At 39.2% G+C, this 24,088-nt stretch overlaps 1 protein-coding gene and 1 long non-coding RNA gene across 4 annotated transcripts in view; one reads left to right on the forward strand and one right to left on the reverse strand.

Annotated features, from left to right (window-relative positions):
* Positions 1 to 24,088, forward strand: part of LOC136348349 (rho GTPase-activating protein 20-like) — a 188,526-nt gene that overhangs the window by 100,228 nt on the left and 64,210 nt on the right. Inside the window, exon 1 of one of the 2 annotated variants that reach the window (XM_066299096.1) lies at positions 22,323 to 22,862. The exons of the other annotated variant lie outside the window; for it this stretch is intronic. Coding sequence (XP_066155193.1) covers positions 22,806 to 22,862 — 57 coding nt within the window. The 5' untranslated portion in view covers positions 22,323 to 22,805. Of the gene's footprint in view, positions 1 to 22,322; positions 22,863 to 24,088 lie in introns of those variants that run through there. 2 annotated transcript variants of the gene reach the window in all.
* LOC136348227 (uncharacterized) lies at positions 10,342 to 11,239 on the reverse strand. Of its 2 annotated transcripts, none has more exons than XR_010733605.1 (3): positions 11,009 to 11,239; positions 10,649 to 10,942; positions 10,342 to 10,592 (listed from the first exon to the last, which is right to left on the reverse strand). It is a non-coding gene; the product is annotated as an uncharacterized lncRNA (long non-coding RNA). The 2 variants fall into 2 exon arrangements; XR_010733606.1 differs by having other exon boundaries at positions 11,004 to 11,239.

Raw genomic sequence — 24,088 nt, forward strand, 5'->3', positions numbered from 1 at the left:
ATAAAGACTAATCGGAAGCATCCGCCCTGAACGGTTTCAATCCGACCCTGGCCCCTTGCACTAACTTAATTCTCGTAAGCTGATAGTTAAGAGCAGATTACAGGGTGATTATTGATACGGGGTTGGCAGTTAATGTGGTATTTCCTTCTTACAAGTGCGCGTATATGAAAATAACATTATAAATAGCTTTATGGGGATATTTTCGGAGACGATACGGACGCAAGGCAATTTAAAAGGACTTAATTTATGGCTGCCCCCAAGATAGAACTTATTCATATTATAACACTGAGCTATTTTGCTATTTGTTGCAACTGCGTTGGTGATTGGAGGAGCGCGCATCTTGTCTCGCTGAATCGTAAGTGGTAAGGGGCCCTTTCAAAACAACGTTTGCTGACCTTACATCGAGCTTGTTTCTACAAGAGCAAAATAAGCTCGTACAAGGCCAGAACCAATTAAATCGTTTACTCCTAATTAAATTACGCAAATAGCCCATCACTGAAATATCGAATGTTTCTATGTTGGGCAATATACTACAGTATACCACTTGAAAAATTCACGATTTTTTTTCATTCCAAGACCAATACAGGCATTGCGTCTTTTTGATTGACCCATGCTCTCATGGGTAAAACCAGCCTTGCGCCAAAGCAGAAGAGGTTTCTTATTACGCCGCGATCAAATCTCCGTTTTCCTTTCAGACTCCAAAGGCAACTTCCCGTGTAATTATTAAATGAAAAGACCGAAAATCGCTTCCAGAACGACCTTGCCAGTCAATAAAAATCAGATAAGAAGTAATCGATTTAATTATGCTCAATTCTTTCTACTCGGCAATAAATTTGGTGATTAAACGTATATAGTTGGGTGCGACTCAGTGATGGCATGATTATGATCTTAATAACCGCCTAGGGAATAACACACGAGTTCGGTCTGATCCAAGCGCAAACATACAGGTTCTTTCTAGTTTTCAATGATATTCGTAAAAAAATCGGTATTATAACGTTTCTCTATTTATTTGGGATAGTTCCCGAAATAAGGCGATATATTTTTTTGAGCGGGCCACCCTGTACACGCCTCGATTTACTTCCCATGTGTCTATGACAGACTCGTGAGGGAGTTTCATCCTCTCCACGGAATATTCTTCCTTCTCAGAAAGTGGCGTCCATAACACTGGGCATACAGAGCGATTCAAATAAACTTGATGGGAGTCGAGAATACTTTCAGGTCTCCCAATTACACGTAAAATTGTCGTGAAGAAGCAGCTCTCGGCTCTTTAGATGTGTGTGTGTTTTAGATCGATACAGGGTTGCTCGTTAATGCGGCAAAGTGCGATATTCCAGTAAATACGAGTTACAGAAGGAAATTTTCCGTGTCGAAGTTTTTGGTCATTAGAAGGTGCGCAGTTTAAAATTATTTTTAAATATACAGGGTCCGTCATCAAAGTGTGGTAGCAGCAAGTTACGTATTTTTAAACGGAAGTCCCCAATTTTTTACCATTTTCGGGTATATCGTCAAATTTTAAGATCAATTTACGTGAAGGGTCGAAAATTTACCGTTTCCGAGCCATTCAGGAAAACTCGAACATTTTGATAGCTGCAAGGTCTCGCGAAAATCGGTGCCGCACTCAAACCGCCGCGAATGAATCGGTCTTGCGGGGCTGCAGGGCGACCTAATCATCCCAAAATTATCGAATTTTCGCGAATAACTCGGAAATGGTAAATTTTTGATATAAGACCCTTTACATAAACTGACCTTGACGTTCGATGATCAATCGCAAAACGGCGACAAAATGGGCGGTTCCATTTCAGAAACCATTACTTGGTACTACCACGTTTTTATGACAGATCCTGTACATTTGAAAATAATTTTTAAATGCGTACCTCTTGATACGAAACATTTCCCTTTAAAACTCATATTTACCGAGATACCGCCCTTCGACGCATATGACCCCGTATACTCGGTGTTGCAAACGGGTTAAATTCGTCTGGAAATCGGATTGTTTTCATTTTACATATGCCACGTATGGTTACGTCACACTCTAACTTTTCAATCAGCCCATTAATATACATAATTTAAAAACGTATTGATGTGCATGGCACATACCACCCAGTACATTCTGTATATTTTCTTGCGGCTTGCATTTATTTGCTTTTCTTAGGCGTGTCTTTATTTCATCGGCATGTTAATTAGTTTGAACGACGTGTTTAGATTTTTCTTTTACGTGAAAGCATATTGCTCCGCGCCCTATAAAAATACATTATCGAGGAAGTAAACCTAAAGAGGTTGTGACTGGTACAAGTTCGAATGCAGTCAATCAACGTCGGCAAAATATATAAACAACAGCATATATTTGGAAGTTTTTAGACGGAGTGCGTTCAAAAGGACGCATCAGAAAATATATCAAAGCGGGATTTTTCCTAGGCACGTACAGTAATGTTTATGGAATTCTGGTCTAACAAAAGACTGAATAAATTACTGAGATCATTAAATAAATCCCTCAAATTACCTATCGAGGATTAGCATATCAGTCATCGAAGATTAAGTACGAAATTGCCCATACAGAAAAATATTAAAATTAGTTATTCATTGGAAAATGAAAGGCAGGGTTCGAGGAGACTCCGTGTTATACACTCGCGTAATTTGCATATAATAATCGCTTGTATAACTAATAAAAATCTGTAAAAAATTACTTACAATAATGCTAAACCTTTATTACTTTCGATCTATCGGAAGTAATTAATTAGTAAATCTGAGTTGTCGATTTTAAATCAGTCATGCTGCTGACATAATAGATCGCCAAAACGTTTTATTCTGGAGGACAAAATTTAACTAGTTCCAGGTTCGTTCTTCCATTCCTTTAGCCTTCTCTTACTAGTCGGGTAATGTCTAAATGCATCTTTTTACATACAGGGTGTCCCAACTTTTTTTTTTTTTAGAAGGGGGAAACCTTCCAAAGGTACCCGGTCTGTTGGACTGTCGACCGGGTTATGTGGAATTCGCCCCCCTGAAGGGGAGGCGCCTACCCACTAAAACTCTTTTCTCTTCACCCCGAGTCCCCCCTAGAACTGCCGCTAGGCATTACTTAAGGGGGGGGGGGGCACCACACGCGGCAGCTACTCTCCCCCCTCCGGGGAGTTAGCCGCCTTTCTCTCCGTAGCCCGCGTTTCCCACAACGCCCTCCTAAATTTCTTACATCTCCCCGTCCCAGTCATATGTCCCTCCTTATCACACAACACACACCACTCATTCGCCTCACATTCCCTTCTTTCGTGCCCCTTTTTACCACACCTAAAACAGCAGCACCCCCTTCTCTCTTCCCCTTTACAGGGTGTCCCAACTAAAATGTGCTGACGTGAAATTTCCGATTTCGGCCATATCTGGAAAATATCGTTAACATTATTTTGAAGCTACTTCCACGTTCTATGCAAACATGTTTTTTTTTTCAAATTTACGTAATTGGTTTTTCGGAACAACTAAATTGTTGCAGGTTCATTGAATTTTTCAACATCGTCCTTTCAACATCCCCCCCCCCCCCCCTAACATTCGCCCCGTCAACATCCGGTACCCTCTCCTTCATATTGTAAACCATTTCCTTTTTAATAGGAACGGACTACGGAATGTTGCCTCATCTGCACTAATGTTTAAAATTTTCAACCCCCTTAGATGTCTTTTTCTGGGGCAACTTAAAGTCTAAGGTTTATGCTCCACCACCTGCACCTCTGCAAACGCTTCGAGAACGAATGGCCTCAGAGTGCCGTTTGACCAGACCAGAAATGTTGCAAAACATCGGTTGTGCTGTTGTATGGAAGTGGGAAGATTAGAGCCTGGAGAACCGTTTTTTCATAACCACTTTTGCTCCCTTGCACCGTTATCTACGCAGAATTCTGAAAAACCAATCGCTGAAATTTGGAAAAAAATTGTTGCGTAGAGATTGGGAACGGCTGCCAAATGACGTGTCACTCGGCCCCTCTTACCATTTAAATCCTTTGATAGGATGGCTCTGGGTGATAGAGGGATGCGGAAATTACTTCGAAGCCGAGATAAAATTTGGTCCCCTCTCAAGTTAAAATTGGCGTATTCTAGCATATTTTCCACTATTGGACGAAATCGGGGATTTCATGGGGTGCAAATGTTAGTTGCGACACCCTGTATATTGCGAATCGAGAAAGGTTTCGAGACACCGTCACATCGAAATATTTCGCACTTTCAGAGCGGACATTTTTTCATACTCAATTTGGAAAAGAGCAAAATTCGAAAATTGGCGAAAATCCAAGGTGGCTTCTATAAAAGAACTGGTGATGGTGCCCGAAAATCGAAACGTCGGATATCGAATGTGAATAACCCCGTCGTAGTCTCCATCGTCGACTACGGCGGGGAGGGAGCGGCATCCACGAAGCAACTTTGCACCAGTGGTGGCGATCGTTAAATAAGATTCGTCGCTTCAAGTTCGTCCATATGGAGTGAAATTTTCAGTAGTCACAAAAGTGTGATCTGTCCTTACCACCGCGATAAATTCTGTAGGTCCTGAAAATCCCAATTCCGCACTGGTATTAGAGGATTTGGACGGGCACGGCCTCCAGCTACCAGCAAAATCAGCGTATCAAGACATCTACATGTCTCAGATCTCGATTTCTTGTAATAACGCTCCTACTCTCGCACGTACACGTGACCGATTCTAGTGAATGAAACCAATATTAAAATTGCGTGGAAAATAATTATGTTCAATGGTCTTTTAAATGTTTATAACACCCGCGAGCGCAAATAAGCATAGTATTACAAGACGTAAAATCCTTTGACCACATACCATCGGGCAATAAATTCGTCATAAAACCAAAAACCTACACGACATGACTGTGGGTGTAAAGTCGTTCTGGAGCAGGTGACAGGGTCTGTGGGCGTCATACGTGGTGTGTGTGTGTGTGTGTGTGTGTGTGTGTTTACGTTGCAACAACATCTGATGGTAATTGTACATTTGGACGACTTAATTCGTTAAAGGTAACAGTAAATATTACCATAGCGGGCACCAAAGGTCGAATCTAGTGGACACCGTCGTTCCAAAGGCGTATTTGTTATTCGGACGTTTCTCACCGAAGTCATCAATAAATGAGCATATTTAATATTCTGCAAAACTTGGAGACATTCGTCATTTTTCTCAGCCTCATGCGAGCGCTGTCCCGTCCGCTCAAAATGAAGACATAAATCCCGTCCCGGGCATAATCTTTCTAATCTCGCATTTTCAAAAACCCTTTTACTTTATGGCCAGTACTAATGGTTTATCGTGTAACCGAACACTTGGTTAAAAACATGGGTTTTAATAAGAAAGATAATTCCGAACAGACCTCCCTCTGTGATTTAGTGTACAAGACGCACTTTGTGCCTTTTTGGTTGCCCCTTAGTGATGCTAGTCGTCCAGTCTGAGATCGTTATTAATTAATTAAGAACATCCCAAGAAGCGGTAATTACGACGTAATCGATGGGTCTCTTCGGTCGAGATTTGACTCGGACCTGAACGTAACAGAAATATGCGTAATTAGTTATGGGGGCACGTTCGGAATTTGGGCAGCACAATGCACTTGACCGACTGGACGGCAGATGCTTTCAAGCTCGACTTCATAGATTTTAATCGGTCTGGTGCCTTATACCCCAAAATACCGGCGCAGAAGAATAATGGCTAGTTACCAATAGTAGCCTGTCAGTCATCGTTGGTAATCATGCTTTACAGTGACAAATGGTACATCCCGACCGAATTCTCGTTAACGTGCAGTCTAGACTGCAGCCTCTTTAAAAGCTTTTGATTAATTTCAACCAGTCTAATGACAATAAACAGTTACCCAGTAATAACAGTTTTTAACTATTTAGAATTCCACTTGTCCCTAAGCATTATTCCGATGATTTTTATCCTCTATCTAAACACGGCACTCCTATTAAGCATGCTACGGCCGGACAATTTGTTGCATTATAGGAATTCCTTTTAAATAGGCACACTCGCAGGTAGATAATAGTATTACCCAACAGTTTCAGCACCATTATAATAAAATATGTAATCTTGATATAAAATAATAAAATCTCTAAATGGTAAACAATGTTTTCATAAATAGCATTCATAAGTTCTGACGTTGGAATCGTGGGGAGGGCACGATCGTGCATCGAAATGCATATAACGTGGATATCCTTGGGTTTCATTATCTCGTTGATTGCCTTTGGGATAAAAATGTCGAATTTACTTATTTATTTAATTTTCGTTAATTTTCCTTTGTTTAAGGATGTGACTGCATCTAGTATGCGCGCGCAACCACTCGATGCAACGACATTAATGCACTATGAATAGAAGCTCTCTCCGATATACGGGGCCGCTCAATATTGTTGCTGGCCATTGGCATCTTCAGAACCGTAAAGCATTCGCAGTCGCCTAAACTGGGGCCGACTCGCGCACAATCTCTAACAAAACGACAATTTAGAGAATAGCGCTAAGAGTTCGTCGGTAAAACTGAAATGACAATCGACATTTTCGGAGAATGCCCCGTAACCGCCTCATTTTCGTTTCCATTTACCTCAGAGTTCTCAGAAGATGTCCGGGAAGGCAGGATGGAACCAATTTTCATTGTTTTTTTCGACTCTTGTTATTCAATCACGACAATTTCTATACTTTATATTGATAGAACTGCCGAAGGGCGTTGGTCGACTGTGAATTTTTTCGCAATCCTTCCAAAAATATCGGAACAAGGTGCTGCAATTCTTCAAAGTTTCAATAAAATGTGGATCGACCGAAAAACGCCCATCGACGGTTCATACAGGGTTGGTTTTTTACATAAACGATAATATCTCGAAAATGCCGGTAACGGAAAAATCCAAAAACACGTCCACCATAGTATGATGGGCGAAGACGAGTGACGAACTCACTATCCTCAACGAAATGACCCTCAGCCATTCCAAGTGCGTTTGTGCACAACGATTGCTTCAGTGATGAACGCATAATTTACTTGAATGGTACTCTCAATAGGCACAATTGAATGATTCAAAACTAAATCTTATGAGAGAAGGAAGCACCCGATATTCACAAAGACTGACTGTTTGGACCGGGATCCTTGTAGATGCTATCTTGGTGTCTTTGTTTATTGACTGTAATTTGAATGGTGAAATCTAACGTGACCTTTTCGAAAATTCTAGTGAACCGTTGATGATCCATGAGCTAGAGAAAGGGCCGGGCGAAAAAAAAGGACGAATGACAGCTGGATGAAAACGTACTAAGATTTCACCAAGACGGGGCGTCGCCACATATTGTTTTACCCCTTAAGTAATGGTTGAATAACAATTACCCAGTGAGGTGGCTTGGGAGGATGGGAGCGAGAGAACGGCCTCCTAGTTGTCCCGATCGCACGCCCTTCGATTTTTTTCTGGTGGGAGCACTTGAACGCTGTAGTGTTCAAAATCTAATCAGAAAGAATTAAGGAGTTAAGGCTCTGAGTTATTACTGAGTGTCGTGCAACCTTTAAGGAAACTCGTGTCAATGCACATTCAAAAATTTTAATGTTGCTAGTCCGCTTGCATGGAAAGTAACGAACACCTGTTATAAAAAATTAATTATTAATATTGACTGGGAAGTCTTACGCTTTGATTTAACTGCAATAAAATTTAGAATTAATTATCAGTTCCATTACTTATTCTTTATTGAAACCAATTCAATTCTACGCCCAGGTGTTTTACTCGTGGAGTTTGCATTGCACGCATTATCGTATACGTTTGAGAGTGAAATTTCAGAAACTTTTATATCATCAAAACGCCCAATGAAAATATTTTCCGATGGTGTGTCGCAACCATGTCCGTGCTATTAAAAAAGAAAAAAAACCAACCTGGGGTGGCTGGGGTGCGTTTGGTAGAGGGTAGTGAGTTCATCATACCCTTAATGGTCTTGGTGATAGACGTGTTTTTTTTATTTTTCCATTGCCGGCACAATTTTTAAGATTTTGGCATTTATGTTTTAAAAAACAACCCACCCTGTATGTAGTTGCTGCACTGGTCGAATGCAGTCGTTTCGGCCAACCCGTGCATTTCGGGCCATAAACAATTAGCAACAGGTTTACGAGGTGGCATAAACGTCATTTTAATGTTCAATAGACCGTTCAAACCGAAACTTCCAAATAGTCATTCGAAATTGCATTCTGTCAATAAATTGTTGTCAAACAATAATGCAGACGTGTGCGGCAAGTCGTGCGAGAGTCCTGCGGACTGGCCGGACTTCGTTGAGTTGGATTTCACCTTTACTTGGAACACTCTTTTCTTAATTTTTGGGGTAAGCGGTAAAAAATGATGATGAGTCTTAAAGGCACGAACTGTAAACTGCCTTTACGTGACATTTCGGGGCATCATCTCGTGAAACTCGTCGGATTTCGTGACTGAATCAAAAAGAAGTCAAGGTAATACCTGGGATATCATAAAAGGTAATTATAGCCTTCCTTGGGGTACCGAAAATTACCTTTAAAAGTACTTTTTTCAAAGAAGATTTGGACTTCGTCAGGCTCATCTTAATACACAGTAGTTTTGTACGTTTCTTCGGTTGACACCTAGTTTCTTTGATGTTTCGAGATTTGCCTAGAAGTGCGCCACCTGCGAGTAACATTTCCTGGCGGTCGTAATTCTTTGTGGATTATCCGAGAAAAGAAGGTTCCAATGCTTTTTAACCCTGGGCACTAAAATTTTTAACTCGACCCGTTAGTTCTGAGATGGTTCTGACTGTAAACAGCTGCACGACAAATGCTGGCACCTTCTAATCTTCTACTGAAGCCGAACCAAAGGGCGCCCCTCAGGTAAATGGAGCAGCGTCCGGGCTGTTATTATAACGAAATTGGCGTTGTCCCTTCGACTTTTTCCGTCTTAAAAAGAGCAATGTGGGACCGCAATAAAGTTTTGGTATTTTTCGGCGTTTATTGGAGGAAATGAGGCTAGACGTCTTTGGTACCCCGTGGTTCTTGCGAGAGGCCTTGGTTCTCGCGTAATAATGCCAAGATCATTTTTCTTGTTCATAATTAAGACGTTGTTCAATAGCCAATTAGACAAAAGTACCTAAGTAATAAACTCGATCCCGGAATCTCAGAGATTTCTTAATAATAACGATTATTAATGATCTTCTCTGGTAATCGGAACGTAAAAACAACTAGCGGTTCCGCAATTACAAATAATTATTATTGATATTACATCGATAGAACTATTCAATTTCAAGCCTTATAAACATACATTCGCACACACGATGTCGGCCAGGTGAGGCGCAATCATCGTGCCTCATTAGATTTTTAGCCCGAGCCTTCCTCAAGGTTTTCTTATGTCATTTTGGCGAAGAAAAACCCGCACGACCATCGAGGCATCCTATCTAATAATAACAATATACACGTTATAAGCATATTATAATGTACTTCCTAGAAACGATAAAATTTTAATTTTGCATTGTTAATTTTTACTCACTTGTATTTTTTATAATGTCACGATTGGTCTCGGTGTGTCTGCCTGCTTTGTAACCATCACGCACGTGTGACTGATTCATTTGTGACACTCTAAGTTCGCTCTTTACATTGTTACAGAATGAAGCAGACATGTGGCCGTCATTAGCGATTTGGCTAAAACTGCCGAAATAGTGAAGGATTCAAAGAGATCGAATCGATCGGTAAATCTGAGGTTGAATTTCCAGCATCGGTCAGCCGAGTTCGAATCGTTAATCAGCTGCCATCAGAAATAAGCTGCGGGTCAGCGAAAAACGCACGGACTCCATCAGAATTTTCCACAAGCGCTGGTTCCATTGTGTTCACTCTTTCGGCGCTTAGAGCGCCAGACCTGTTCCCATTCCAGGGAACCCAGTGGTACCGTCTCCATTCGGTTCCACAATGCCGATTGTCAATTGTTTGGGGCTTGCAGGGTGCAATTTAGGCGTAAAATTGAAATGTTTAGCCTTTCACCGTTTTACAGAAACACGATTTCTATGGTCCCGAAGCATCTCGATCGGTTCTCGTGGTCAATAAGTCTAGACGTTTTGTCATTTCGTTTGTTCGGGTTTATTGCACGACACATTGCCTTCCTACAAAAAATAGAGTAAACTACGTTTTGATTATGTCTAATATCCTGGTGCCACGTTTCTCCTTACAGAGATAACCACCGATGCAGTGCTCCTAAATCAAACAGGGTAAAGAAGTTTATGAGCCTGTCGAGGAGAAATCTTCAACAAACTTACCGATGCAGACATCAGCAAATCTGTTGCATTGAAGGATTCATCGTGATAATGCATCATTGATTTCCAATCTTCGTGGTTGTCACTTGTCTTCAAAGCAAAAAATCGCTCAAATGGTCCTTCATTTTCCATTTCAATGACGTCTCTTGTCCTTCGGTTGTCCCATTTTTCCTCCTGAGCGCCGTTAGGACTGATAGCAGTCCTAACGGCGCTGTTTCTGACATGTTTCTTTTTCGCAATAAAATGTTATCGACATCCTTAGTTGGTTTGTCCAGTCCCCCATATTGCGTTGCTCATACGCCCGACCGTATTTTTGAGCCTGTTTTTCATGATCATTTTCAACAGAGGGAGGAGTGGGCCTATCGATTTAGCCTCCAACCGATAGCTATTCGATTGAATAATTTTCATCAAGGATCATTCATGATTGACCTTCGCCTATACCTAATAGAATCACCCGGGAATGTTATAGATCCCTGTTGAGTTTTATAAGCTTATTAGACACTCCTCCCTTTCGCCTTCCTTGTCCCTTGATTCAGTGGCGTTATGAAGGCTGAAAATGCCTATTACTGCTCTAAATTGACTTTCCCTCTTATTCACTTGCAATCTTGAATTATTATTGGAAAGTGAGGAATGCTTCCACTACATGCCAATTTTCTTAATCACTCTTGGGTCTATAATTTCATCCATTGTTGTGAGATGAATTGCAATGTTGCTGGAATACGTTGGGTCTCGTACCTAATTTGTACGGACAGACAACTATATTTCAGCCAATTCGTTACTAAAATGTAATTTTTACCTCACCCGTTATTTCTTCGCTTAACACATGATTCAGCTGACCCGATTTGACTTCACTTGCTTAAAGTGAGACGAATTTTTAACGCATTTTTAAATTAAATTGATCGTTTTTGAGTAGAACATTGATTACTAGTTCATGCGAAAAGTTTCATATGAAGTGCACCACCCGGTAATAGCAATAATTAAATATTGTAATTTTGGCAAAATAATGCTGCATAATAGAGAATCAAATGATCGGAGTTTTGGTAAAAAAAAAATAAGAACGCCAATGGTTTTTTTTTCTTTTCAATTTCTTAGATTTTTTTTTTCAATTGTTAATAAAAAAAATTATATTTATTTGGAAATATCAGTTTATTTTATTGCTGAACTGTGTGAGCAAGACATCTTAGAACTGCCCTCAATGAGACAGGGTCGAAATTTCTCCCACGTTTCGGATTTTAATCGAATTCGAATCATCGACAAGAAGGAAGGCGGACTTTCTTTTTGTAAAATCATCAGAAAAATTACTCGGAACACCGCTATTGCGGGAACATGGTCTTCATGGTCTGAAGAAGGGATTCGGCGACATCGGCCAGCTGGATGTCCACCCCGCAGCCACAGAGAACGTGAAGATTAACTTCTTGGACCGATGGCCACTGGTGATCGGTTTCAAACAGCAGGGTCTGTTGCAGTAAACTGGATGCGAGTTTTAAACTGTCAAGTGTCGATGGTAACAGTGTACACAAGAGTTTTGTCTTTTGGCCTGCATTTATGCTGCTCAAATCTATGACTTCCATTAACTGTACGAACACCAAACTTTCTGATTGGTCTGGTGTCAACGACAAGTTGATTGGAATCATCAGTGGAACAACATCGTTTTCATTGACGAGTCGCTATATTGTTTGTGGGTCAATAATGGTCGTTGAAGGGTCAGACGACACCGAGGTGAAAGAAGAAATTTGCAGTTTTGTGAAAGGCGCCACAAAGCCTTAACATCTGACGTTACGGTTGGGGCGCAATATGTCTTTGTTGAAGATCTGCCTTTATGTTAATTCCAGGCATCCTAAATACACATCGCTACATTGACGATGTCCTGAGACCATTACTAATACCTTTCACATAGACTTTACCAAATCGCATATTCCAATAGGATAATGCAAGGCCGCATACTGCGAACATTCGTCGGAGGTTACCTTGGCCTGCACGGTCACCGGACCTATCACCTATCGAACATCTTTGAGACATGATGAGTCGTCGTTTTCGAAATTCACCGAGGCTTTAAACAATTTGGATGACCTACGACACCATCGTGAAGTAGCGTTGAATGAAATATTCAAGGAGGGGATATTGATCATTTGTTGCAAAACATGCTGCAGAGTGTACATACTTGCATTCCTGTAAAAGAGGATGTCGCTCATTATTACCGTTTTAATTAGTAATCGTTGTTGTTTTTAATTGAAACTCTTATCATTTGAAGTTGTGTTATGAAGCATTATTTTGCCAAAATTACAAGACTTAATTATTATTATTACTGGGTGATACATTCCATACGAAAGTTAGTGTATTTACATGTACACATAACGCACTAAACTGAACTGATTCCTTAGAATCCCAGTATTATAAAGCAAAACATGTGTACAATAAAGTATGCAACGAACAATATTGTTCTTCAACAATGAGAAATCCGAAAGACGGAAATATTACATGTTAAATGCTAACCAATGGTGCAAACGGATTTCTCAAAATATAAAAAAGGCGTCCGGATAACTACCGTAGCCTGAGAACGAAGTATCAGTGAGGAGGACGACTTCTTGGGGGCCAGCACTGGGGAGTCGCTAGTTGGGGTGGCCACGGAGGTATCTCCGCAAGCAATTGCGTTGACGAAAAAGACCTTACTGGAGAGAATTGAAAAAGTCATGTTTAGAAATTGAGGATAAGGGCCCTTAATTGATATATGATCAAAAAAAACTAAACACAGCGAAAAATCATAAGCTCAACAAAAACTATGACCGACTCAGAGAGGTACAGATTTCGAGATATGTGGAATATCAGAATAGAAATGTGTCGTCAAACAGAATACTTGCCAAAGATAGTCATAATAGCATCATGGATTATTGATGCACTTATATTATAATGATATGGTAATATAACTCAAAACCTACAATTAGCCTCTACGCTAAATGAAATGGAGATTAGTATAATTCTATCATAAATACGGAATGGATAATCATCTGCACGAGCGAAAAATCTACGTATTCGGGAGAGCGGAGAGCACTGAAAAAAGAAGGAAAAATCTTAAGTCATTAACCGATTTAAGAGGAGCATTTTTCCATAGTAGGGAAAAAACGTTCGCAAACGCCATTAAAAAATAAAAATTGAAAACGGAGATTTGTGCGACATTTATAATTTAAATTAATTAAACTGAATAGCAACAATAAAAACGGAGTAAAAAATGGTTTTTGTTTATTCAAAGATTTTTAAAAACCCAAAAAAGACATATTTCTGAAAATTAAGTGAAAATTATGGAGAACGCATTGAAGAGGAATCTGCATTATGCTCACCAGTTAAAGCTGTTTACGCAGGGTCGAAATTACTCACTAATGGCACCTTATCTAAAAATGCCTATACTTAACTATGAATATTTGATTTTAAGTGGACTTTTAAATATAAAAAAATTCTACTTAGCAGGTTATTAATGTTTATTGACATATTAATTGAAACTTCATTTTGATAAGCGCTGCAGGGAGCTATAGCAATATACTGGTTATTCCCCATTAAACCTGTTTCTTAACAATATAAACATTTACTTAATTTACAGATGTCTCTACATTGAAGTAGGTCGAAAATATCGCATATGTGCAGGGTGTGCCATCGCGACCGGAAGAGAGTGAAATTTTAAACTGTCCCCGTATGCACTTTCTTGAGGTATGCCTGTACGGCACCTTAAAGGCATTATTGGTTATTCGATGTTATTTATCACTTTTTTCCTTCTATAAAGTTTGTTTGCCGATCGGGGAAGAACGGATCGATGGGTATTATTCGGCGAAACAATGACGTCACTTTCTGTACGAAAACGTAAATTTCATGTTTCGGCATCCTCCACATATCGGCTCAGCAGTAAATTTATTACTTTCCCGCCTCGTGAAACAAGCAACTTTTTTCGGAACCGCCAAGGAGCCCTTTAGTACATTAACGGTCTGGAATTTCGCCTGTTTCCCGTCCTCTGTGCCTATGAGACACCCCGTAGCACCATCTAAATATTTTATTATCAGAAATTCGAAGCACTAAAGTTAGCGTGAAATATTTATTAGGGATCCCCCGGATCCTCAGAAAGGCAGTTGGCACGGGACAGGCCTTGTACAGTAGACCTTATGCAGTAATTTCCCTATGCACAATCGTTAAGTAACGTCCTAATGATATTTAGATTCCGCCTTAAGATGAAAAAATCCCTTCGTGCTTTAAACCGAACCTTTCGACAACAAAAATAAAAATATGGAAACTGGGCAGCTAAACGGGTGTCAGCTAAACCAATTTAAGACAGGGCAACAAAAAATGTTGGAAATTCCATTGTTCCATTACATAAAAATATTAGCCATGTCTCATTTACGTCACTATATTAAATCAAATTAAAACAAAAAAGGTAGTCGGTCTTTCATGGTGGTCTAGCTGGGAGATTGTTGCTTAAAGACACATCATGTGAATTTGCTTCGGAAATTGCGTCACGCACTTCGAAATCAGCGTAATTATTTGCGAATGGAAACAGTTAGTTATATTTGAAATTACTATCATTAGTTATGGGAGTATTTGAGAGGAAATCGGAGGTGTAGTACGAAAAACCCCATAATAACACTGCAGTCCGGCTGCAGGAGGTTTGCTTACTAAGTCGTACGTCTGGAATTTATCCATTAAGTTGGGTGTATCATCAAGCGTAAGGCGACCCCTGGAGAGGTAAATGGAGGCAAGTTCATAAAGCTAGGGTAGCTACCTCAATATTTGTAACGCCGGATTACAGCTTATCATCGACCGACGTTTTATAGATTATCATTGGACCACAGAAAAATTTAGAAAAATGTTGTACGTTGTATACTTGGTTAATCATAATTTTGCTTCGTGTATGCCCAAAAGGCCACATGACTACAAAATAATTCTACATATATTCCGAATACACGTTTCACTGCCCCCATGGACTGCAAGAACGAAACATCTGTTGGAGTATAAAAATAAGAACAAGTAATCTATTTTCGACACAGCGCACCTGAAAAATTTCGTAACAATTAGGACGTAAAGCGATCTATTCTGGACCCTAATTTAATGTCTTGCCCCATCAGTTTTATAATGTTGACGTCATTCCAGGATTGTAGGCCAAAAGTTGCTCTACGATAATAAATAAGTCTGGTGCGTCTACGTATTGCTCGCATAGTGATGAAGACTAAATCGAACATGACAACGAAATATTTTGCTGGAATTTGCGGTAGCAGGACGCCTTAAGGAGATCACAATTCAAAAACCATAAATTTCTCCAAAACTCCCCTTAATGTTGAGACAAAGGTAATTCAATACGTGTTGGGAAAATAATTACAGTTGAAAGTTTTGGCAAAAAAATATAAAATTTGGGTCAAAATTAACAAAATTTCGTCTTGCGACGCGTAGGATCTCACGATTTAGAGTCCGAATGTTTCAGAACGTCACTACATGATGATATTCCCATTTACCCGCGTGACTAATGATGAACGAACGATACGATGATCTAGCTGTGTGCTCAAAACGTTTCGGCTCTACTGCATGTCTAAAAGTCCAAAATTTCTCAAAAAATACTCAGAAGTGACCCATTTCAAAATGGTTTTCAGCTCCATCTAAAAATATTCCCGAAGCGTACTTGGGTTTAACAGTAATATCGATTACGTAATTATCTCCTGGAAACGAGGAACGACCATGGAAGAAGATCAAAATATTAAATATTTAAACGAAGCATTTAATTAAAATTGTGTCTTCGTGCGTGTTAGATGTATTTTGAAGTAAAAGTTTAATTATTGTCAAATCTATATATAAATAAAAGATTAAAAAATAGAGGTCTGTTCAACTCATCCGTCCACACCCTGATTAGCCCCGTATGGCCTATTAACCTAGCCCCATGTACCCCCCTCACTGTTACTGCAGGAGCACCAGTAGAAAACGGTGTTTAATTTTCATCGCTTTTCTATTTGAAATTAAAAAATCGATTGGTGTCTTTTACGTGCATTTTAGCATGAAAAAACTGGTTTAAAAACTGACTAAAGCAAACAAAGGCGAAGGCAAGAAGAGAAAAGTCAAGGAAGACGACTCGAATGCTTTGACTGAAGTGGACAAAACCTTCTACGAACTAACTATCGCTGAGTTAAACCGGAAGCTTGCGAGAGTGCGGTCATTGACATAGAGGAATTGGAGCTGAAAAGTGAGGAATAGCTGCAAAACTTGGACGAAAATCATGAGGACACTATCACCTTCTCGAAGCGTTAGCGAGGTGAAGGAGAGAAACACTGCGATGCAGAAAACACCGAAAACCGTACCGAAAACCACGGAAATGGTGTAGGACTTCGACCAGTAGACCTCAGAGAACAAACTGTTGGTAGTTAAATTTAACTCCCTAAAAAATTTTGGGTCTCAAAACGTTGAACTCATAAGAACTTCAACGTTTATTAAAAATGTCATTCTTGCCAGCCGTAAAGTATTTTTTTTTTTTTTTGAAATTAGACGCTCGCAGACTGAGAATTTTCTGTAAAAAATTATGCATAAAGTAATTTCAAATAAAACCGGCTAGATCAACCAGACAAGATTCCTGGTATTATTATACGGAGCTCTCTCATCAAGTCCACAAAACAAGTTGAGGATTATGGTGATCTGAGAACTGATGTAGTTTACATTTCACTTAAATAGTAGCCTCGTGCCTTGTAGATCATAGACAGGCTACATAATATTATCACAACAGTAGTTCAGGTATAATAACCAGCAAGAAGCAGGACATTGTGATGAGTCTGACTGCAAAGAAGTATCAAGTTACGGTAAATACCGAGATTAATAGCATTTCCTTATACTTAAAAGAGATGCGTTTACGGCAAAATCTTGATATGTTTAACAACTGGTAAAAGACATTTCGGCAAAAATTTTAAAATAGAAAGCATCGACTTAAGTTCGTAATTAGCTATCTTGCTACCAATCTCAATGACGTGAATCCAAAATTTATTGTTAATGCATAATTAACTTTCGCAGCATATGGTTTAATTTTGATTCGGAGATAAGGAACATGATGTAGCAAAGGATTATATTGCATTAATATAATTTGTGGCAATAAATAATTTTTTTCGAGCACTCTGGCATCAATGCAGGTATAAATAATAGTTTCGAGCGACACGAATGCCATCTTCAGAAGTTTGAATTTTTTTAAATATAATACGGGGGTAATATGTCACGATGTCAATGCATGAAAATTAGACTTCGTTTATGTTTAATTTAGATCTTCAGCGGCGCAGGTCTTGACAGAAAAATCCCATCGACAATTATTTTAACGGGATTTTTAATAATCCTATAATAGCAATGGGGCAACGAGGACCTTGGTGCAAAAAAGAGATGAGTTGCTTATTTTCAATTTTCCAGGAGAGTCAAAAAAACAAAAATATATATAGATATGTTTTTTTACGAGTAGAATACATCTTATTTTTGCCCAGAAACGAACGTTCGGCTAGTTTACCATAAAGAAATGCAGGAATTGATAAGAACGTCATTGGTGCAAGAGCAGACCGAGTCAGTTTGACACTTTCAAGGCTCAAGTTTTCAATTTTCAAAGGAATAATGTTGTAATATACAGGGTTCGCCGTTACCCCGGCCTCGGTTCCTGGTATCTTTGTATAAATATCAATATGAAATGTTTAGTACAGTACTCATTTATATTGGAAAGCTGCATGATTTAATAATACTTTTGTTTATACAGAGTGTTCCGTTTTCGCTGGGCAGCATAAAGTTATAATTTTTTAAATAGCAACCCATAATTTTTCTTATGCCATTTGATGAAACCTTAATTTAGAAGGAAAATACATGAAACATTTCTTAAATTGGTTGCGGCGTTGCCATATTAGAAGGCAGTGACAGGTAATATGACAACTAAATGAAATAAGTAATTTATGCTTTTGTTAAATAGAAGCAAAGCCTACTAGAATAAATCTGTTGGATTATAATAATGCCTGCTGCAATTTGATTGAAATTTTGCATATATCTCCATAACTGTAAATGTTAGATGAAAAAATGTTATTGCAAATTAATAGAGAATTAAAAACTACATTAAAAGGACTTGAAAAAAATCATGGGTACCATTTAAAAAAAAAAACGAGTTTCAGCAATTTGTTTAATTTGCAAATTAGCACTCTTATACAAAAAAAGTATGGTGCATTAAAAAAATATTTTAAAGTTTTTAAGTAGACTTTCATTTACTACTTTACAAAAACAAATTTCAAAAAACACCAGTTTTGTGATAATTTTTTTCTGATGCTGCATTTTTGAAGAAATTTCTCTAATATGGCAACGCCGCAACCAATTAAAAAAATGTTTAATATATTTTCCTCCTAAATTAATGTTTCATCAAATGGCGTAAAAAAAATTATGGGTTGCTACTTAAAAAATTGTACCTTTATGCTGCCCAGCGAAAACGGAACACTCTGTATAAACAAAAATATTATTAAATCATGCAGCTTTCCAATATAAATGAGTACCGTACTAAACATTTCATATTGATATTTATACAAAGACACCAGGAACCGAGGCCAGAGTAATGGCGAACCCTGTATAAAAACACAATATAATACGGTATCATCGCTCAGCGCGGTTTTCTTCGTCCGTTCTTGAAACACCTGAAGTTTGCAAAACAACAGAATCACTTTTTAAAATGTTATGAAATGACATGTGAACTTTTCGTTCACACCCGTAGATAGTTGCATGACATTTTCAAATTTTGCATACTAAAGAGGCAAGGGAACATTACAACACTTTTCTTTTTCGTTAAAGTTGACAGAGTTTTTTTTACATTTAATAAATATAATAAAAATAATAAATAAATATCGTCCTTCGGTTGGTGCCAGAACAGGATAAGTCACGACGACCTATCCCGTTCTTGCAAATTTGTGAAAGGAGTACGCTTGCTCATTAGTCTCGTTTTTGCACCAACCAGAACATGTGCTTTGTAGCAGACTGTATCTCACTTTTGACGAGACAGGCGGACAATCCCAGAAGTACTCGACTTGGCACGTAGATGGCTTTTTTTTGTTAAAAGTTTGCCTCTATTACAAAGACCTAACCTAAAAAAGCTTGTGATTAAAGTTTGAGAGCGCTACGTTGATTTGTGTTTGTTTTGGAACCGTTTTTAGTGACTGAACGCTTTTGGAGATTTCTCGTGAACTTGGACAAAATTGGTCATCGATACGTGATTCAAGACTTTCATTTGACAGGTCTTAATCTATCAAACAGCAAAATGACGTCAAATTTCACTCAGGGGGAATTTGCTCCTTCGTTAATAACTGTAAAATATTGGGTGAAAAAGTTTGACCGCGGTCGTGCGAGGTGCCAAGTTGAAATTCGCAGTGGTCGACCCACGGACACTCTATATTTGACCACTCCAAATATTGTAGTGAAAATTTACGAAGCTGTACTGGAAAATAGGCATTTCAACAGGGAGCGTACATCGCATTTTGACAGAACGATTATATATGACAAAACTGTGCACAAGACTGGTGCCGCGATTACTCACAATTGAACAAAAACAGCACCATGAGGATGTGTCAAGAGAATGTTTGGAAAAGTTTTGTGGAAATAAAGCCGAGTTTTTGTGTCCATTCACAACAATGGACAAAACATGGGTTCATCAGTACACACCTGAGACGAAACTGCAGTTATATCAATGGACTCAAAAGGGACAATCGGCCCCGAAAAAGGCGACAATGATTCCATCTGCATGAAAGGTGATTGCGTCAGTTTTTAGGGATGCACTGCGGATAATTTCTATTGACAATCTCCCCAGAGGAAAAACAATAAACTGGGAGTAATATACAAATTTATGGCAGCGGTCGGACGAAGAAATTGGAAAGAAAACGATTGCATTTCCCCAAAAGGAAAATCTTATTTCATCAAAACAACGCAACAGTCCACACTTCCCCCATAGCGGTAGTCATAATTAGTCAACTTGGTTTCGAACTTCTTCCTCGCCCGTCCTATTCGCAAGATTTGGCCCCGTCAGATTATTTTCTATTTCCAATCTTAAACAAATAATTCGATAAAAAGGGATTTGTCAATAATGAAGAGATGGAGTTGGAGGTTGATGTCTGTCTTGAAACATTCAAAGCTTCCTACTACAAACAGGGGATGAAATCTATAGAACATCGCTGAGAAAAGCGCGTCAACCTCACAGGAGTCTATGTTGAGAAATAACGTAACATTTTCAATTTTTTTTTTAAAGTATACTGAGTAACATAGAAAACTCCCCGTAAAAATGGTCTTATATAAATAATTTTTGGTTTGCATGTTTGTACAGGGAAACACAAAAAGTGATAAAATTTTTAGCCATATTTATCAATGTATTTACGAGTTATCAGGAAATTTAGGTTTTTTTTAATGACAAAAATTGCAATAAAATATCAACAATATGGCTGCAAAATATCATTTATTGGTGTATAGTGTGCTTAGAAAGTGCTTTTAGATTAATCAAATATGCCCAGACGCAGAGTGGAGCGAAATTTTCATCAATTGAGCGAGTTTGAGAGAGGTCAAATAGTGGGTCTACGAGAGGCTGGTCGGTCATTTAGGGAAATCGCCACTAGATTGTACCATAGTGTAAACACTAGAGTGAGATGTTGTCAGGCATGGTTTCAAGAAGAGCAAACAGGCAGAAGGAGAGGTACTGGACGATCCCAAGAACTACGGTACGCCAAGTTCGTCCTCTTCAAATTATAGCCCCAAGAGATAGGCTCGTCTCACGGAGGAACGCTGGCGGATCAGTCGTTTGCTAAGTATGGAAGATCCATTGGGACTCGAACTATTTATAAGAAGTTTTGGGCTGATTTCTTACCGTCCCAATTTTTTGTTACCCTCACCTTAAATCATCGTCAAAATCGACTGCAACGCTATAAAGAACGAATACCTTGGAATCTGGAATGGGATAACATCGTCTTTAGTGACGAATCCAGATTCTGTTTAGGTGTGCATGATGGTCGGGCAAGAGTAAGAAGAAGACAGGGTGAAAGATGGAATCTTGAGTTTACAATACCGAAGCATGTCCATCAGACTGTTGAGATAATGGTTTGAAGTGCTTATGCATGTGATAGCAGGTCATTTTTACTTTTCATTAAAGGCAGCATGACAGCCCAATGATACAGCCAAGACATCCTGGAACCTCATCTAGTGGCTTATCTGGAAATTCTAGTAAATCCAGTTTTCCAGCATGACAATATGTGACCGGAGTGCCTGTGGACTTCTTTCGACAAAATACAATCAATTTCCTACGTCGATCTCCAGTCCTCTCATCGATTGAACAGGTTTGGGATATTGCAGGTGAGAGGCTGCATAATTTAACTCGTCCCCCACAAACTTTAACGGCTCTATGTGATGCTGTCCAGTTAACCTGGAAAGAGATCCCCCGAGAGGCCATCGGTCACCATATTAGATCCAGTCTAGGCGTGTAGAGGAATGTATAAGACACCGCGGAGGACCGACAAATTATTATTATTTTATTTTAACAATTAAACGTATTCGATTTTTCAACGAAGTATTTGTTTTAGCGCAAGAAACATGCACACGAATAATTATTTAATTCAAACCATTATTACGGGGTGTTCTCTTTTCTATGTCACGCAGCACGTTAGGTGGGGCACTGTTGGGATTATGCTCGTAGCGACTCATCCCCTTGTTGCACCAGAGCCCTCGATTGGTACGTAACAGTGAATCACCTGCTTTTTAATGGAGACCAAGTGATGAATGAAATTCTCATTTATAAACCTTCCAGCACGGTCAGTTTTACTGTAATCAAGAATCAAGGTAATAGCCCTTCGCATGTCAGCGCTCTTCAAAGCAGAAACCGATTCGTTTCTCCATTAGAGGCCCCTATAGTTTTCAGCAAATCACCAATTTCAATTAAATTCAACCCAAATCAACAGGGAACCTACGAACCATTAATATCTAATAAGAAACTTTTTTTTCTGATTCTAACGTACAGAAGTTTAATAGTGAGTCGGTGGTAGTAAACACCGACATGAACAATCTAGATGCAGCGGCAGCGCGTGCATCGCCTACCACCAAAAACTGAAACAAAACAGGCGCAGGGAACTGAGACACCAGAAAACAGCGGAGCATCGGGCGCAGTAGTCAAGCGATCGTCTTGTGGTCGGCTGTAGCGCGTTCATTTGTCCGTCGTTCGCCGGCTGTTTTCGTCGTCTTCCGCGGTATTGACGTTCACTTGTTTTGGTGTGCGAGTAGAACAACTTACGTAAGAAGAAGCGCGGGAATCTTGATGCCGATACTGCAGCGACAACAGTTGTTCGGTGTTCACGGTTACTTACATATTGAACAGGTGGACAGTTTGAAGAAATACAAAAAGGGCCATTTCAGTGGTTGAAGTTCTATTCACCATATGCAGAGTAGAGTATCTTCGAGTGAGCGGTGGCAATAATTGCTTTTAAAGGTGACTCGATGGCCTGTATGACTAATGGCTGCAAATTGTCAATCGTTTGTGATTCCCGCTGGTATAAAATGACTGTTCAATTGTCAATTTCCTGTGTCTAGACTGGGACTTGGTGCGAGAATTGCATCGGGGATGATTTTGGAAAATATGTGCAAGATGCACATACACGAACGGTTGTGCTTCAAACAGGTAATTTTTTACCTTCAGAAAGGTTGAGGTTTTTCCGCCCTTCTGGCAAAACCACTTACGTCTACACGTAAATAATCATTTGTAAGGTGCAAAGGAGATAAAAGAAAAAAATGTATCTGAAGGTGCTCCAATGGAGCGGTTGAAAGGCGAAGGAAGCGGGATTGTCTTGTAAGGCAAAGAGGTTTCAGGACGGTCCAGTTGGGTCGATTGTCCGTCCATCTTGCCTGAATTTGTTTCAGTTATTCTAGTCATGTGTGTGCGTTTCTACAGTAATTGGTTGGACGGATTGAGCAGTGGGATGTCGAGGTGGCTTCCCATTGTTTTTTCCGTCACACCTCCCCTCAGTAAGTGACAACAGTCTGCAAAATTATTTTTTTCCTAAACGGTCAAACGGAGAATCTTAGCATAAATAATAATTGTCAACAACGAAATTTGAATTATTAACGCGCGTTACGTACCGCTACCGGTCTTGGCGAGTGTCAGTGTCTCAGAAATATCGAGAGTCGCATAAGAGAGGAACCCTCTCGCAAACGCTTGTTTAAGAAATTACTGCAATTCAAATTGCTACAATTATTGTCAGATTCGGACATAAAACGTGTCCATGCTTCATTTTTCAAAACCACAATGAACTGCTTTATTCCCTAGTCAAACGATTTAAGTGAATTGAACATTCCACTAATTTGCTCTTTAGTTTCGTAGAGGTAAATCCACCAACAAATCAATCGAAGTTGGATTCAAATGCGGGCGATTAATCAATTATTTTGGAAATGTTCTTGATGTCGGTTGATACCTGGGCTGCTCAGACGCTAATTATTTAAATATACGAGTACTCAGCGGGGTCTGCAGGGCTGTGCAGAAACGTAATCAAATTCGTATCTTCCATACTGGAACGAGAAACCGCTGAAGATAGGGGAAGAGATAGCAATTTTTTCTTTTCACGTTTCGTCCTTAATATTTTTAATCCCTGCGTCTGCTACTCCAATTTCTGTTTTCAAATTATCGGAAGACGCCTAATTCAAAAACCTTTTAAACCATACAGAAATACAGATCCTAACCTTTGTTTTCGATAAAATGTGCTAGGCTAAATGGTTTTGTTAAATGTTTCAGTAACAAGGGCATTCGGCATTCTTCTTGAATCAGTTGTTACTTCGAGGCTATTTCCGAGGTTATTTCGCTATATCAAAGGCAATTATTAATTTAACTTAAACATAACTATTGAACGCCGA

This window comes from Euwallacea fornicatus, chromosome 32 (assembly GCF_040115645.1).
Source record: "Euwallacea fornicatus isolate EFF26 chromosome 32, ASM4011564v1, whole genome shotgun sequence".
NCBI classification, from domain to species: Eukaryota; Metazoa; Arthropoda; class Insecta; order Coleoptera; family Curculionidae; genus Euwallacea; species Euwallacea fornicatus.